Source organism: Schistocerca americana, chromosome 4, assembly GCF_021461395.2.
Source record: "Schistocerca americana isolate TAMUIC-IGC-003095 chromosome 4, iqSchAmer2.1, whole genome shotgun sequence".
Taxonomy (NCBI): Eukaryota; Metazoa; Arthropoda; class Insecta; order Orthoptera; family Acrididae; genus Schistocerca; species Schistocerca americana.
In genome coordinates, this window is record NC_060122.1 from 361,863,071 (window position 1) to 361,882,547 (window position 19,477).

The window sequence follows — 19,477 nt, forward strand, 5'->3', positions numbered from 1 at the left end:
CTTCCTTCTTTGCAGTGGCTGAGCCCAACTGACTTCAACCGAAAACTTCACCCGATCACATCCAACTCTGACTTCACTGTGCTTGGCCGGAGCAACAACTTTCATACATCAAAAAACCCACTTTGTGCCTGCATAGAATGTCCCCATCTGTGATGTGCCAAGCCCTGTGCAAAACACCGCTATGCTTTCACCTGCGCAGAACATTGTCAACACTGCCACACCCACGCAGTTGCCACACATAGCTGACTATGTCACACCCAAGCAGAATCCCTATCAGCATCAAGCAAAACACATCACTATTGCTGCTTATCGCAGTGAACTTCACCTGCCAAAACAAACGACTGTGCGCCGAATGACCACACCCAATGTGCTGACATATCCAGGTGGGAGCTGTTTGCTGACACTACGTGTCTCTGTCACCCAACCTGTGACTACCCAATAGTACTTGCAACAAGTTCATCCATTTGAGAAGACTACCCTAGTCACCTCTTGTTCTGCATGGCAGTGAATCACTCCACTGACAACTACTGCTACCAGATTTTACATCTCTGATTGTGCACATGAATGTGATCTTCTCATCAACCCAAACTATGGGGAGTGTTCCATAGGACTTCCACCTTTTTCTCGTCCCAATTCTGATGTACCACCTTCTGACAGACGTCAGTTGACTTCCACCTGATGTCCGACCATTCCCCCTCTTCCTCTCCAACTGTCACTGACAACTTCATCACTTTTTCCCTTCACAAGTTTGGCACAACAAGAGTGGACTCTACGACTGCATCTCCGACTTCAAACATGACCCGCAACAGATCACTAGCCAGTTTTTCCACTTCCTCTTGGCCTCTACTCCAACATGGACACTTATCACACAGGCCATGCTGATCACAGTTCACACTGGCTAATAAATTAGTGGCTCATGTTGGTAGCACTGTCCTCTCAACATATGCCATCATTTTGATCAGATCACAGAAAAGTGTGTGTGTGTGTGTGTGTGTGTGTGTGTGTGTGTGTGTGTGTGTGTGTGTGTGTGTGTGTGGTGGGTGGGAGGGAGGGAGGGTGAGGGGGGGGGGGGAGGGGAGGGGTAATGTTTGAGTATGTCAATGTGGGTTCAAGGCCCAGCTGCAGTCCTTTCTAGAGCAATGGGCAGAGAGAGGCTCTCCCTCCAATCCCACTCAAATACAAACACAGAGCTAAACAGGTTATCAAATTTGTAGTGCCATACACTTTCCCTCATAAATCATACAGAACAAGATGCATACTCAAATGAGTATATCAGCCATCTTTTGTCTGACATCATGGCCAAACTAAGTGCACCTTCTCCTTGTACGATTAAAGTGGCTCTGCCTACTGTGATTGATGCATAGCCCATACAGTATATTATATTTTCTGGCAGGCTCCAAACAAAGTACTCTAGATAATAGTATTTCCTATTCATGTTCACATTTGTGTGCATTGATGGTGGCTTGAGCCTCCCATTGGGAAGTGTGAACCACCAGTGGCTCACACTGGAGTTGCCTATCAGGCAGAGTGTACCACCGGTGGTTCGCAAATGAATGTTTTGTCAGACAGCTGGGGAAAAAAAAAAAAAATTTCCACGTAATTTAAAATTTCATTAATGAAAATTTGATGTGTATCAATTGAAAGAAGTTATTTTATTTCATCTGAATATTATAAACATAAATAAACATAATATTATATACATAACTAACAAAATTTCAATAGTAAAAACAATACAATTCTGTGTTATAAACTTAACTAAACATAACACTATAAATATAACGAACAAAAACTTGATTGTACAAACATAATACTTGAATATTATAAACTTACTTTATTGTTTATGTGCAATGTTTGACGGCATTTCAAAGAGAGTGGTGGCTGCCTTCACAACACTGGCAGTAAGTCATTATCCTTTTAGCTTTCTTTGTGGTATAATATCTACCTTTTTTCCTATATAACTGTTGTAACATTCCTTACATCTTTTTATTGACTTTCAAGCAGGCTCTTTATATGATTCAAGAAAATGTGAATTGGTTTTTGAAGGTATTTGCTTTTCATTATCCATTTGTTCAAAATGGTGAACATTGGTCAAAAGGAGATCAGTGATTTGTTCTCTAAATTGTGAGATATTAATTTGTTTATTATCCCATCTTTGATTTATATACCATGTATTTATTAGGCAAGTGCTGAAAGTTAATTGTATAATAATTTTTCTATGCCATGTAATGGTTTTCTGTGAATAACTATGGTAAGATGCCAAATGGTTGGATAAAGCAACACACTTTTTGCATTACTATAAAAACCACAGCATCAGGCTTCAGTTTCTCTTTTTTCCTTTGAACAATTTTACATCTGTGCTTCTCACAAGTAATCAGTATACACACTGGTCTTCTGTCAGCCCATTTAAAAAAATTAATGTGTCTACAATTTTCAAACATTATAATGTCACCCCATTTTTGTTTTTGAATTTGCTTGTTGCAGCAGAAATTCCGTTTTTACTCTGGCACTACTGCAGTTAAATGTGTTTCTTTTCAAAAGATCTTCAGTCAAAAGAACACTCATGTAATTGCTATCAATAAATAATGTACAGCCCTCAAAGAATAACCCATTTACTAATTTAATTACTGTGATAATCCTATGTTACCACATATACACCACCAGTGACACATTGGCCTTAAACATAACAAGACACAGTTCTTGTCATGATTCAGCTTACCTGTGTTGGCACCTGACAGCATTAGTTCAGGTGCCAGGCAATCAAACAGCAACGATAACATCGCAGCAAGGTTGGAGCATTCAGCCAACGCACTTGCAAATTGGACTAGCAACCTACTTTTCATAATCCTGGAGTGGAGGGCTCTGCTCCTAATTCTGTTATGGTTCATTAATGTGCTCACTGGACTTCACTCTTGGGATAATTGTTACTTGTTTGGACTCATCCTAGTTGTGTACACAGACTTTATATGGAACTTATAATCCGTTTTCTCATTAAAATGATTTGGTTATTATAAGTGTACTTCTATCTTGTATCAACTACCTTGATGATATTGTCATCACAGGTCCTACAAACAAGGACAATCTTTTGTGACAGATCTTGTGGGATGCGGGTCTCTAGTGCAATTCGGATAAGTCGTATTTCTTCCAACACCTTACCGAATACATCAAGCACGTTATTTCCCGTCGGGGGATACGGCCGACAAACAGTCATGCTGCAGCTACTGAAGCCCACGTCCTAATAATGTGAGGGAGCTCCAGCTATTTTTATGTAAAGTCACCTATTACTACAAGTTCATGATGCAGGCAGCTACAGTAGCATCGCCTCTCAATCAAATACTCAAGAATGGAACATCATTTGCTAGGATGACCACCTGAGAACAAGTGTTCTGGAAAATTCCCAATGGGAGGCTCAAGCCACCATCAATGCACACAAATGTGAACATGAGTAGGAAATACTATTACCTAGAGTACTTTGTTTGGCGCCTGCATTCTGCTCCATGCCTAGCCATACGTCAGCCAGGTTGCCAGTTTCTTGTCTCTATCAATGCATCGCAGGACAGCATGGAAGTTGTGCTGTCTCAATGTAATACGGTGGTTTGGAATGGCCAACAGCTTTTGCCTTGAAGATGCTCAATTAGGCATAGAAATTTACTCGCAAATCAAGGAGGAGGCCTCACAGTTATTTCTGTAATCAAGAAGTTTCATGTGTTTCTCTATTGTATCAAGTTTCGCCTGGTTATGGACCAGAAACATTAAGTTTTCCACTTTAGCTCTGCCGCACCTCTAGCAGACAAGACGGCACACACTTTTCAATGGTGGGCTCAGTTTCTCAGTTGTTATCACTACGAGATCTACTTTTTCCCAATGGCCCAGCACTCGAATGTTGATGCCCTCTGCCACTTCCCAATGGGTCTCGTCCCCCAGCTTCAACCAGCAAAAAGTGCTTTGTTTCCATCTCAAAGACTAAGCTCAATGGACGGTGAATGGGTTCCCTATTACTGGCCCACATGGTCAGCTCAGATTCTGTACTTCACTAAGTGTGGCAGTACATTCAGCATGGGTGGCTGGAATGATATTTGGCTCATGCCTCAGATTCAGTTTGTAATTATTTTGTGCTGTACCACAGACTGACTCTCACTGATGGTGTTACTTTGTTACCTATAGAACACACTGTGTTGTGCGTGGTCATTCCTGCGTCCCTCAAGCCGGACATCCTTCGCCTCCTGACACTGTGCTCATTGTCGCATGTCGCAAACAAAGATGTCAGCCTGATGACATGCATATTGGCCAGGAATCAAGGCTGAGACTGAAAATTTAATTGCTGCTTGTTCCAAGTGTATAGGTCACAAGGCTGCCCCACAGCACTGTTACTCTCCCCCATTGCCAAGGGAGCATGTCCACTTCAATTTTGTGGGCCACTTTTTGTACGCTTACTGGTTGGTGGTCATAGATGCCTTTTCTCTGCAACATAAACTGCTGCTTGACAACTGTGAAATCGACTGCGTGGGGCCTCACCAGTATCTTCTCAGATGAAGGCCGCCTCCGCACCCTGGTAACAGACAATAACTCACAGACTTTTTAAGATTTTTGTGGACAACATAATATTCACCACATCAGGTCACCCCTGTTCTGCTATCATTCGAGTGGGAAGGCGGAACATCTTGTCCTGACTTTCAAGATGCAGATGAAGAAGTAGATAGGGAAACCCCTGGCTGAAGATGCACTCATCCATTTTTTCATTTCTTATGTTCTGGTGTGAGAAGAGTCTTGTTGGACTGGTACACGGGCACCATCCGCGTGTAGTTCTCAATCTCCTGCACCTGCCCTGCACCCTCCGTGGGCACCTCAGTCACTGCATTACATGCCGGGGATCCCCACCTGAGCACATGCTTTTGGTTGCCGTGAGTGCTGCTGCCTGATGGTCACTCACAGTTGGGGGGTCGGAGAATTTTCATGCTGCAGATGGAGAATATGCTGGTGGCCTGCCGTCAAAACCAACTTCATCCATGGGTGTGAGATTGCCCTCTACTGCCACTGCACACAGCTCTCGGGCCCTCCTCCCTCCTGGCACCCAGGTCCTCTCATTCTCTGACATGCTTGGAACCCCCTTCTCTGTTTTTGCATGCATTTTCTATGTTGAGAGCACTCATGCCTACTTCACCCTTCTCCTATGTCTTTTCTAGCCAGTGTGCAAGCTTTAGAGGTTGAGAGCAGATGAGCTTCAGCAGCAACTTGTGGCACTGGATGGTCAGCAGGCACCGTACTGGCCAGCTTCTGCCCCCGCTCCCGAGGCCCTGGATGTCCAATAAATCTCACTCTGGTGTTGGCACCCCCTACGGCTGGCTGCTAACTTGCAGGAATACCCCTGTGACACGACTGTCACCACCAGGGTTACTTATTGCCCTAGTCTCTGATGCCAGCCAACAGGAGACTTTCTCTGCAGGCACCCATAGGCCGAGCCCCAGAAGATACAGATGCCACTTTTCTGGCTGTGGCACCATCCCAAGCTGCAGGAGAGGGACACCAGAGACACACCATGTCACAGTCACCCTGTTAAGAGGAGACGGCTGCAGTAATCCTATGTTACCACATCTACTGCATCAGTGCCATGCTGACTCAACTTGTTACAATTCAACTCAACCTGTGCAAGGGTTCATTCATTTGCTCACTGGATTCCTCTCTTGGAATGCTTGTTACTTGTTTGGACATGGCCTACACTGACTCCGTAAGGAACTTAAGATCAGTGTTCTCATTAACTGCTATGGTTATTCTACACATACTTATTTGTGTGTGTTTCTACAATTACGACATGTAAAAATTTCAACATTGATAAAAAATGATCACATTTCTTGGAATTTTTTCTGTGCATGCTCATATACATGCCCTTTTTAGAACAACATAGCCTAATTTTCAGTACTTGCCTACACCCATAATAAGCAACAGGTTAATACAAATATTTATTTTGCCTGTCATAATGCACTGCCAGGCCTGTTGATTCGAGTGAATCACATGTTTTTACACTAGGTCGATGATTGTTTCCACAAAAGCCATCACCGAGGTGAACGGCAGCTCGAAACATGCAGCATGCCAAGGGTGCTGGCTGGTGAGAGCAGTTTTATGCTATGGGAGACATTCTCCTGTGCTTGTGTGGGACCTGTGGTAGTAATCAAAGACACACTAACAGCTGCGAACCACCTGCATCCCTTCATGCTTGATGTTTTCCCTGATGGCAACGTTATCTTTCAGCAGTATAACTGACTGTGTCTCAGAACCAGAAGCATCCTATAGTGGTTTTAGGAGCATTAAAGTGAACTCATGCTGATGTCTCAGTGACTAAATTCACCTAATGTACATCCTATGGAATCCATCTCCGCTGCTAACAGGCGCCATCACTGCATACGCAAATCAGCAGCTACATATTTCTGTAAATTACATGACCTGTGCATAGACATCTAATGCCACATACCTCCACAAACCTATCTACACACTGCCACATCCCTGATATGCAGAATCAGTAATTATTTTGTCCCAAAGTCTGACAAACAAGCTATTAAGCTGGTGGTCATAATGTTTTAGCTCATCATGTATTTCCGTATCCATTTCATCTATTATATAAACAGACAAAAATTAAAAAAGGACAAATGGCTACCATCTTTCGGCTTGCATGTAGTGTAAAAATGTGTGGTTAGGATGAGCAAAGGGTACAACTTTTGTATAGCTTCCATCACAAAGTTGTATCAGTAAATAGATTACAGAAGAGGAGCCTGGCAGAGAATGATGAAATTTACTTTATGGAAGGAATATAATTCAACAAATAGCTGCAAACACACTAAATACACTTGGAGTTATTAAAACTGTTGCTTGTAATTCTATCGAAGTTGCAGTGAGAAATATCATTTATTTGTGGTGACTAGTTTTGGACATGATATAGTCATTTTCAAACCATCATCTCCATTGTAAGTACTGAAATATAATACAAAATGCTTCTGGCCTAACAGCACCAGAAGAAAAGGAATTGAGGAGCATTTTTTAAAACTTGATAAATGCAAAAAAGTAAATTTTTGGGGAAAAACATTTTTTTAAATATCACACTGAAATACTAATTACATAAATGAGGTAATTTAACATTTACATAACTTTTGTAGGAACAGTTCCAACTGTGTGTGTATATTTTTCTAAAATTATCATTGTTTATTTCAAAATAGAGGGACAAAGTCTTCAAGTATTTTCCAAAGTCAAAAAATGCAAAAATGAGAGTTAAAAGTTTTCTTAATCTACACATTCAAATTAATTTTTTCCATTTTTTAATCTTTAATATGAATTACAGAGGAAGCTACTTTATTGTTCATTTTGCTCAGAAATAAAATGATACACTACAATATAACACTTTAGTATCACACTTTTCCTTAAATGTTTGATAAGCAGAAGTGCAAAAAAAGCAACAAATGCTATTTAAATGCAACACAAACTACCGGCTACAACAAAGCTAAACTGGTAACCTATAGATCACTTTAAGCATTGTCCTTCTGGTACATTCAAATGCCTTGAAAGTTTTAAGACATACTTTTCCTATTCTTTGCTGACCTTTCTTTTCCAAGGTAGCTGCAGTCCTCACTTCCTGGCTACAGTTTCTGGATTTCTGTACCTCAAACCCTATAGGACTTCCATTGTAAGTGTCTGATACTGACAACAATACCATATTCTTAGATTTTTCATAGGCCATCACATGCTGGGCAGTTATTTTGAAATGCAGCTTAGATGGTAGGGCTTTTAGTGCACTGGAATTGAGATTGCTTCCCAATCTTTATTTAGTATCTTGATATCATATTGTTCCAGCACTTTATGGTATTCAGCCAGTAAAAGAATATCTTACTTTTGCAAGTAGTCTTTGTTCAATCTACCAAACGCACTGTCAAGATTATAGATGTGATAACAAATAGGGAACTAATGTACCAGCTAATAAATTTTCTGCTTTTTTCCACGAAGGCCATTAGTGTGCATATCATTATCATATTTATATATAAAAACAAAGATGCTGTAACTTACCAAACGAAAGCGTTGGTATGTTGATACGGACAATAAAAAACACACAAACACACACACAAATTTCAAGCTTCCGCAACACAAGGTTGCTTCATCAGGAAAGAGAGAAGGAGAGGGAAAGATGAAAGGATGTGGGTATTAAGGGAGAGGGTAAGGAGTCATTCCAATCCTGGGGGTGGAAAGACTTACCTTAGGGGGAAAAAAGTACAGGTATACACTTCGCGCACGCGCGCGCGCGCGCGCGCGCGCGCGCACACACACACACACACACACACACACACACACACACACACACACACACATATATATATACAGACACAGGCAGACATATGTAAATGCAAAGAGGTTGGGCAGAGATATCAGTCGAGGCGGAAGTACAGAGGCAAAGATGTTGTTGAATGACAGGTGAGGTACGAGCAGCGGCAACTTGAAATTAGCGGAGGTTGAGGCCTGATGGGTAATGGGATGAGAGAATATATTGAAGGGCAAGTTCCCATCTCCGGAGTTCTGCTGGTTGGTGTCAGTGGGAAGTATCCAGATAACCCGGACGGTGTAACACTGTGCCAAGATGTGCTGGCCGTGCACCAAGGCATGTTTAGCCACAGGGTGATCCTATCATTATCATATTTTTATTATGACTAGGAGAGGAGTCAGAAAATAATGGAATTTAATTTGGACCATTTTGTGGCTGGGATGCTTCAATGTTTCTGAGAAGATCTAATAGAGCAGAGGCTACTATATTGCATTCTTTTGATCCTTCTGTTTCAATCCAAGCATAAAAATCAACCCTTTCCTCTGCCTGGGCTCGGGAATGAATCATAATGCATAAATTGTATAGCCAAACTTGTTTTGAACAGATTACATCGCCAAGGGCAAACAACACTGACAACAGAACTTCTAGCTATATATAGGTCGTATAAAGACACGGGAAGAATTGATAAAATAATAGAGAGGAACAACTATGCCAAGAATCTGAAACAAAAGGAAGAGTGCTAATAAAGATTAAAGAAAAAAGTGTGATCAGCTATGGTAACAAAGTGCACTGCTACGGAACTGTGCATGTGTGATAAAAGAAAAAGATGTATCCCACAAGTACTGTGGCTGTTACAGTTACGAAGAGGTCTTGGAGAGTTTGGCAAAGGAGTATGGTGACGGGATACCAGTCAATGGATATTACGTCTGCTGCCTGACTCAGCATGCAGCCTACAGCAACATGCAGTTCGAGCTGCACCATGCAGTTCCGGGTCGCCAGCTACACTACACCAGCAGCCCATGATAGCTGATCGACGTGATGTGTGTACAGCACATTGGCACACCAACACACAGTTAAATAATAATACGAAATTCAATCACCAGTATGCAGTTCTCATCTTGGGGTGAGTATTGGTTAATACAGTTTTGAAGTACATTTGTTACTTTGGTAGTGTGAATAGAGTAAAGAAATTAACTGATGATATTAGCTAAATGTAAAATGAAATGACATTGTGTAGGGAGTAGTATAACACACCAATAATTTTAAATTCATAGACAGAATATACTTATGTTGATGAGAAAAAAGGCTGCCGAGGGACAGGGAACCAATATGGAAATTTAACTTGTGAAGTTAGAGGAGATGCTTGGTAGTAATAAGAAAACAGAAGAAAGTGATAAGAAAATACAGAAAGGCATTGAGACTCAGGGGGAGAACCTAACTAGACGAGGGAGTATAACTAAGCTAGAAAAGAATAAAGAGAAATCAGAAGAAGATCTAAGAAACAGATTCAGGAAGCTCATGAGGTTCTGAAATGAGAAATCAAAATGAGGTTAGGTAATAAATTAGATAAAAACTGTCATCATTAAAAGAGGAGATCTACACAGAAATTTTACAGTAATCTGATTTGGTGAGCTGTGAAATACATGACCATATTGAAGAATTGTACACTAATGTAAATCTTTTACATAATTTCACTGAGAACGAATGCCAATACGTAAAGCATCAATTCTCAGAGGGACAAAACCATATACAATTATTAAAACAGAGAAGTGAAAATGGTCTGGAGGGAAAAGTGCAAGAATTACTAGATGAAACATTTTGAGAAAAGGCAGAGAACTTTGATAGCATCATACTTCCTAGAGGTGAGGCTACTCAACAAAACAGGGAATTAACAAGATGATGGGATAAATTAGCAAAAACAGGAAAGGAACTTAAAGAAAACCAGTCTCCGGTAAGAACTCATGACTCTTGTAACTTACTGGAAGAACTGAAATTAGGAAGCAGCATGAATTTGTATGAACATTTTCTGAAATTTAAACTTGATGGTGATGTATGATTACATCCTACTTACCTCTTGAGAGTATTTTCTATGTCCTCACCACAGAAGTAGGAGGACTCTAAAAAGATACATTATGCATTGAGTTATTTGTTGGGGATGCAGTGGAGTGGGAAAACAATCACTCGGAAGGGTTTACATCTTGGTACGATTTTCTCGAAAAATTTAAATGAAAATATTGGTCACAAGGATAGGCAAATGGGAAATAGACAAGGTGTATTTGTTGCAGTACACAAGAAGTCACAGTAGAAGATGGTTGGTTGGTTTGGGGGGGGGGGACCAAAATGCTTGGTCATAAGTCGCCGCAGACAAGGAGTTTGCCGCAGACAAGAAGTCGCAGCAGACAAGAAACCGAGGCAGAAACTGAAACTGTATTTGAGACAGTTTGGGTAAGACTCAGTATTAGTATCAGTATCGGGGGAGGGCATAAAATGATAATTGGATCCTTCTATCATCCAACAGACTCCCCTCCTGGTGTAACCAAAAAGGCATCAAATAGACTTGACCTCTTTGAGGATGTTCTCATTGAAACTGGTATCATGGTGTAGCTGTGGCAACAATGATTACCAAATTACAAAGGACAACCAAAAACAAGGAGAAAGAAATATATGTTCAGTTAACTAGATAATAGTGTCATATATCAATGAGGAACCTGAAATTTTCAGCACAGGGCAGGAGCACGTAGAGGAACTCTGTCTCAAGTTTAAAGAATAGTTGACCATGCACTGGATAGATCTGTACTCAGTAGAACAGTTCATAATGGGAGGGACCCCTCCATGATATACAGTCACTGTAAAGAAACAGAGATTACTGCATAATAAGTGTAAAACAAAGTGTAGGGCTGTAGACAGAGGCATGTGATTGGCTGTCAAGAAAGCAATGCGTGATGCCTTCAGTTACTATTATAGCACAATATTGTCAAGTGATCTTTCACAGAATCCAAAGAAATTCTGGTCGTATATAAAGGCTGTTATAGGCACCAAAGTTAGTGTCCAGTCCCTAGTGAATGAGACAGGAACTGAAATTGGGGGTAGCAAAGCAAAATTTGAAATGCTTAACTCCATTTTCAAACGTTCCTTTACAAAGGAAAATCCAAGAACATTGCCCCACATTAATCCTCATACCACTGAAAAGATGAAATGAAATAAGTATGAGTGCTAGTGGTGTTGAATCATTAAAACTGAACAAAGCTCCAGGGTCCGATGGAATCCCTGCCAGGTTCTACACTGACTTTGTGGCTGAGTTAGCCTCTCTTCTAACTATAATCTATTGTAGATCTCTTGAACAAAAAACCATGCCCAGTCCTTGGAAAAAGAGCACAGGTCACTCCCATCTACAAGAAAGGTAGGAGAAGTGATCCACAAAACTACCATCCAATATCCTTGACATTGATTTGTTGTAGAATCTTAGGGCATATTCTGAGCACAAACATAATGAGGCAACTTTAACAGTGCCAACCAGCAAGGATTTCGAAAATGTCAATCATGTGAAACCCAACTCAACCCACACTTTTCTCACAGGACATACTGAAAGCTTTGGATCAAGACAATCACGTACGTGCTGTATTTATCGATTTCTGAAAAGCATTTGTCTCATTACATCACCTACGCTTATTGTCGAAAGTACGATCATAATAGGGTATAAAGTGAAATTTGTGATTGGACTGAGGACTTTTTGGTAGGGAGGACACAGCATGTTATCTTGGATGGAGAGTCATTGTCAGATGTAGAAGTAATTTCAGGTGTGCACCGGGGAAGTGTGGTTCAAATGGCTCTGAGCACTATGGGACTTAACATCTGAGGTCACCAGCCCCCCAAGAACTTAGAACTACTTAAACCTAACTAACCTAAGGACATCACACACACATCCATGCCCGAGGTAGGATTCGAATCTGCGACCGTAGCAGTCGCGCGGTTCTGGACTGAAGCGCCTAGAACTGCACGGCCACCGCGGCCGGCCCTGGGGAAGTGTGTTGGGACCCTTGCTGTTCATGTTACATACATTAATGACCTTGCAGACAATATTAACAGTAAAATCAGGCTTTTTGCAGATGATGCAGGTATCTATGATGAAGCATTTTCTGAAAGAAGCTGCATAAATATTCAGTCAGACCTTGATGAGATTTCAAAGCAGTGCAGAGATTGGCAACTTGCTTTAAATGTTCAGAAGGAAATTTTGCACTTCACAAAACAAAACATGTAATATCCTATGACTATAATATCAATGAGTCACTGTTGGAATTGGCCAACTCATTCAAACAACTGGATGTAACACTTTGTAGGGATATGAAATGGAATGATCACATAGGTCCAGTCGTGGGTTAAGGAGTTGGTAGACTTCGGTTTATTGGTAGAATACTAGGAAAGTGCAATCAATCTATGAAGGAGATTGCTTACAGATCACTTGTGCGACCAGTTCTAGAATAGTATTCAAGTGTGTGGGACCCATACCAAATAGGACTAACAGGGGATATTGAATGTATACAAAGAAGGGCAGCATGGATAGTCACAGGTTTGTTTAATCCATGGTAGAATGTCACAGGGATATTAAAGAAACTGAACTGGAACACTCTCGAAGATGGATGTAAACTATCCCAAGAAAGCCTGGTAACAAAGTTTCAAGAACTAGATTTAAATGATCACTCTAGGAATATACTACGAGCCCTTACGTGTCACTCACATAGGGATTGTGAGGATAAGGTTAGAATAATTACTGCACACACAGAAGCATTCAAACAATAATTCTTCCTGCACTCCATATGCGAATGGAACAGGAAGAAACCTTGAAATGACAGTAGTTCATGGGATAGTTTTAAAAAGCATACACCATGGCACCTTACACAATCTAAGTATTTGGACAACTCATTCAAGAAGTAAACTTAGAAAAGGAATTAGCTAGCATTTATCTCACTATGCAGATAAAGAAATTTTGTAGAGAGACTGGTCAATGGAAAATGAATTACCCTCTTTTTTAGAAGGTTCAGATACCATGAACAGTGTGAGAGTAAACCAAAATTAAGAATAGACAAATCATGACAACAGTAGACCTAATTCAAAATTTCAGAAAAGAAAGATGCAAAATTTTATCAAGCAATAAAGTACATGTGGGGCAAGAATAATAGGCTGAAAAAATGCAAATATACAGATGCTTAGTAATAGTGGAAGATGCAAATATACAGATGCTTAGTAATAGTGGAAGGAGTGTTCATACTGTGATATAACAACAGGCACTGTCACGAGCCACATTAGTAGTGGAAAACTGACAGTGTCCTTGTCAAAGGACCAGAATCTAGGATGTATCAAATTAAGATCAGGCCCATACATAGAAAAATTAGTAGCATTTAGCAAAAATCTACCAGAAAACATATGATTACTACAGAAGGAACATAAAGATCACGACGAAATTACTAAAACCATTGCTAAAGGATTAGTGAATAATTATGAAATCGAGATATATGTAGAGTCAGAATGTGAAATCTGTATTGTTTGTGAATCTTTGTTTGAGGTATTGAAACAAAGAACAGAATATCATATACTTCCAGTAACTGGAGTATGTGTTACTGATATTAAATGAGCTAAAAAGAAACATATCAAACAAAAAGTAAGACTACGGCTAAGAATAAACAATTTTACTTTTATGCAGACATGTTTAGTAGCACATAATGTTAACATACAGTTGTAATTTGGGATCGACTGGCTCAGTAAGTCTAACGTAAACTTAGATTTTGGCAATCAAGAAACTAATATGTAACTATAATAACTAGGTGTATAAGACACCATTTAAAAATTAAAACATAGTAGACATGAGAGATTATGAAATATGTTTAATTGCTACAAGACAGACAATAATTTTAGGGGATCCAATCAGTCTTAAAGGTGTGCTACAGGTACAGATTAGGATTAGAATTACGAGTCTGAGTCACAAAAGGAAAATCTGTACAAGATGATATTAACCTGTGAGAAGGTATCTTCAAATAAACCAGGTGTTCTTGGAGATTATGTTTGCAGTTTCAAGACAAAAGATGAAATTCATTGTGTTTTCTTTTTTTCCCTTCTCTTTTTTAAAAAAAACCTCCTTATCTGGTACCTCTAAGTGTATACCCCACTGTGCAAGAGGAGGTCGACAAAATAATTAATGATGTTATTATAGAATGTCGTTTGAGTGTATGCAACTATCCATCATATGCGCGCACAAGACCACTGGTTGAGTACATTTAATGCTTGATGCTCACACATTACATAACCATATAGAAACTGTGTGAGATAGACTTATTAGAATAGATGAAACATTAGCTAAGTTTGAGCATGCCAAATACTTTAGCTCAATGGATCTGACTACCAGATACTGGCAGGTGAAGCAGGATGAGGCATCTAAGAAATTCACAGCTTTTTTTTATACGAAAATAAGTCATACCAGTTTAAAGTGTTGCCATTTGGATTGAACATCTCAGTTTCTGTATTTATTTGAGCTTTAGATGCTGTCTTAGGAAAGGATTTGCTACAAGAATTAATCATTTATGCGGATGATGTACTTTTGGTAACCAAAATGTGGAAAGAACATTGTGATTTATTAACAAAAATGTTGGAAAGGTATTTGAGCTTTAGATACTATCTTAGGAAATGATTTGCTACAAGAATTAATCATTTATGCGGATGATGTACTTTTGGTAACGAAAATGTGGAAGAACAACATTGTGATTTATTAACAAATATGTTAGAAAGGTTTAAATGAAAGACATTATAATCAAGCTTTCAAAGTCATGCATTGGTAGAAAAAGAGTTAAAACTTTCATGACATCTAGTAGCAATAAACGGGAATAAACCAGTTCCAGAACCAATTAGAGCACTTAAAGACTGTCCCAAGTCTAAGAATACAGATCAATTGAAGTCATTTTTAGGGTTAGTGGCGTTATACCATTGCTACATTTCTGGTCTATTAAAATTTTTGAAACTAAAATCAAAATAGATTTGGGGAGAGGAAGAATCAGAACCTGTAACAGCATTAACTTAGCATTGGTGAATGCATCCATTTCAAAACATCCATGTATGGATAAACCATTTAAATTAAGTACTGATGCTTCAGAGTATGGGATAGTTTGTGAAGTATTTCAGGGTGAATGGGAGATCATAACACATTAGTGTTTGCCAGTAGAGCTTTAAGCAACACAAATTAAGCTATGCAGCCACAGAAAAAGTAGTATTAGCTATAGTGTGGAGTATATTGAAGTTTAAAACTTTGATCCAGGGATCTAACATAATCGTATACACGGATTACCAGGCACTAACATTCCTCATGGAAGGCTATTTCTTACACAGTAGATAGAGTTGTTGGGTACTATTCTTGCAAGAGTATCACACTGAGATTCATTAATAAAAGGTTAACAAAATGAGGTTCCCGATGACTATCATGTCTTGCATTAGGAATGAATGATGTGGTACAAACATAAGATCCTAGATTTCTTAGCATTGTGCTACACTAATAACGAAGTGTGGAACCTCACCTTATGCACAAGATACAATAGACGGCCCATACTTTACAGATAAATGGTTAACGCTCAAACAGGGATTAGCCTTGGATGATATGACATCTGAATGGACAACTCACAAAGATGCACTACTCTGAAGAGTGAAGGAAATAAACCTCATGTGGACATTGTGTATACCTTCCAAAGTAGTATTAGATCCTATTATTCACAATGGTTATGGACTTTCTGGGGTGAGGAAGCGTACAAAGCATATGGTGAAATTCTACTACTTTATGAACTTAAGTAAGAAAGTCTTAACAGTAATCAGAACTTGTGAAGTATGCCACAGAATGAAGAATAACAATCAAGCGGCCCTGTAATACCCAAGGGATTATATGACCTGACTGCAGCCGATTCCTTTGGTCAACTGCCAACAAACAGAGGAGATGTGACAAACATTTGTATTGACTGGATGTTGGTTGAAATATGTAAAACTTTATCCCGTTAAATATGGGAACAGTAATACAGTATCTAAGGAAACACTTCATAGGTATCGGGAAACCTCACATATTACTGACATATAATGGACTGCAGTCTATCAGTATCGCTGCCTTGAAGTACCACCCTCGAAGTAACCCCTGCGAAATAGTAACGAAGGAAATTTTATCTCTTATTGTTTTATAAAACATACATCTCAGGCTCAACTGATCCTGGATTTTCTGGTAGCGATAAACGAACTGTTATGGATGGGTGGGTGATTTGAGGGAGGAGACCAAACAGCAAGGTCATCAGTCCCATATAGTTAGGGAAGGAGGGGGAAGGAAGTCAACCGTGCCCTTTCAAAGGAACCATCCCAGCTTTTGCCAGAAGCAATTTCAGGAAATCACGGAAAACCTAAACCAGGATGGCTGGATGTGGGTTTGAACCGTCGTCATCCCAAATGTGAGTCCATTGCACTAACCACTGTGCCACCTTGCCAACAGTGTCATCAGCCATGGAGGTAATGGATAAGTCATTTGGAGAATCATTATTGAAGATGTTTATTTGGCCTCAAAGTGAAGCATTAACAATAGAACTACTGTAGTGACTAGTAATGAGTAATATAAAAGGCAGTGTGGAGCAATATAAGGCTCATGTACATGTATCTGAATTTCAGATTGGTGACTTAGTTTTAATCCGTGGTCATCACTTAAGTTCGAATATTAAAAACGAGATGAGTAAATTTCTTCCTAAATATGTAGGAGCATATAGAATTAGTGGAATTCAAATCAAAAAGGATTATTCTTAATAAAATCAACTACTGGGAAGGATAAGGACTCTATAATATAGAAATGGTAAAACAACTCAAAAATAAAGAATACTCGGAGGAGATCATGAATGTTATCTTAAATGATTTAAATGGTACTTTTTAGAGAAAAACATTTAACAATATATCTAGTCAGATTGAAAATACAGCCAGACATGGCGTTTGATTTTATCTTGCACTGTTATCTACTCTTACACAGACTACTTAGTAGTGCTGTACTAATAAAGAAATGATTGGTTTTATAAACGGAGGTTTAGAATAGGGATTGGGATTCAGGTTGCACATATTAAACATGATACAGGTCCCCCCGCACACACACACACATATCTAACAAGGGAGAGAGATAGAGAGCATGTTCACACAAGTATATGCCTGCATGTGAAAAAGGAAGAATAGAGGATAAGTGAGAAGGAAAGTGCTGAGGGAATTGTCGGAAGGAATTGTGGGAAATAATTGCTGGAAGTACTCTAACGCTTTAGACGACAAGAATCGATGTGGAGCTGGTTTGCAAACTTCCCACCTCTCTCCCACAGGTTGACTTACCTGGTATGTGCAGCTGATCTTCTTCTCTGGATAGCTGGCCACATCGATCTCCAAAAACCTCTTCTCTGAAGAATAATGCTGGTTAAGGGAATTTATCAGACTCTCTTTCTACTCTTGAAATAATTTGGTACTCGAAGAATACTTTTAGTACAGTCATGGTACTTCCACAAAAAACAAATTCACTACTTCTCATATAAATATTCGAACTCGCGCAAGTCAACCATGTCGTCAAACATTAGACTCTATTAGGATACACTTACAACAGGGCTGGTTTAATAACCACCAGAAAATATGAACGTAACTTGCTTCTAGCAAGTCCAGCACATGAATTACTTAAATGTCTAATCTCATTTCTTCATTTGTTCTTAACAATCCTCACAGTCACTAAACCACCAAAGAATACCACAGGCTCTTCTCTACACATACACTGAAACTCTATGGATCATACAGCAGGTATTTGTCAGCCGTCGTTCGGCCGCCGTGTCCACATTTTGATTGTGACTGCAAACACACAAACATGCAGTGCGCAGTAGGTTGGATTCGGCTCTCACACTTCTACTTAAAATATCGTGTAAGTGGTTCAAGAATTTACACGGAAATTCTTGAAGCACTACAGTACCTGTTAGATATAAAGGGAAAGCCAGTAGAGAGATGAGGAAACCACGAAGGTCAGGTGGAGAATACATACTTAGGAAGTTGTGGGCAAGTCGAATGTCGAGAAGGAAAACAACACAGAGTATTCAATAGAGTAGTATGCAAAGGATGTGGTGCACTTTGTAGACAGGGAGTAAGGAGATTTATGGTTAAGTTACCCCATAAAAGAGAACTTGTACCAACACGGTTAAGTAACTTTGGGTTCTGGAATTTGATCCTTAGAACAAGGTCTTATCTAATAGAGGAATATACAAGGATAAATATGAAAGAAAAGGCACCTTAGGCACAAAGACCTTCCACAGTTGTAAGCACAAAAGTGTAAATGCCTGTATGTATAACCAGATGTTTGTCTGAAATGCAGTATTCTCAGAGGATTATTAATACCTTGAAAGTAGTCTACAATAGTGAATATAGAGTAATTAGAATAACTGAAAGTTAAATATTATGAAACTGTTGACAGGCCAAATGATATAAAATGTATCATTGAAAAATGTATTATGAAAAAAAAGAGAGAAGAAATGCAACAGCATAAGTAATGAAGTAAAAATGAGGACCTTCATAGAACATCCTCCATTCATGTTGGGGAGCTTGTGGTGTTAAAACATCTGCATGAAGAAAGAGAAAGGTTTTAAGTTGAGGGAGAACTATCAGAAGCAGTAAACTGCCACTAAGCTTTTTGTTTGTGCTGAGCTGCCTGTCTAGTGAAGACGGACATTCAACGTGTCTCCACTTGATATATTGGGCATGTGTCATTCCATGCAGATATGAGCGGAAAGTGTCATGAAGAGTGTTCATGGAGATGACAGAAGGCTTTAATTAGAAGCGTAAAATGGTAAAAATATATCTTTCATATATTCTCCAATTGTTCTTATTGTTCTTTTTGTTACTGAATTTGGTAAGGAATGAGTACTTGAGGTGGAGGAAAAATGTTTGAGTTGAGGTCCACAGGGACAGATGACGTAATATAACCATGTTATATTGTTAATTAAAGAGCAAATATAAGTTTTAAATGGAAAGAGAGATGCTTTTTTTTTGTAGCTAGGTCTCTTTCAGGGTATTCCTCAAATTCTTAGATAGGACGACCCAATCATGACACAAAGAAGAAGAGAGGCTCGAAATGAATAGCAGGGCCAGCTCTGGATTATTTAATAACGTAGGTGA

At 39.4% G+C, this 19,477-nt stretch overlaps 1 protein-coding gene across 1 annotated transcript in view; it reads right to left on the minus strand.

Moving 5' to 3' along the window:
• Positions 1-5,330: 5,330 nt before the first annotated feature.
• The window catches only part of LOC124613482, a 307,477-nt gene continuing 293,330 nt past the window's right edge, over positions 5,331-19,477 (minus strand). Inside the window, exon 10 of the mRNA XM_047142191.1 lies at positions 5,331-5,504. Coding sequence (XP_046998147.1) covers positions 5,331-5,504 — 174 coding nt within the window. The remainder of the gene's footprint in view (positions 5,505-19,477) is intronic.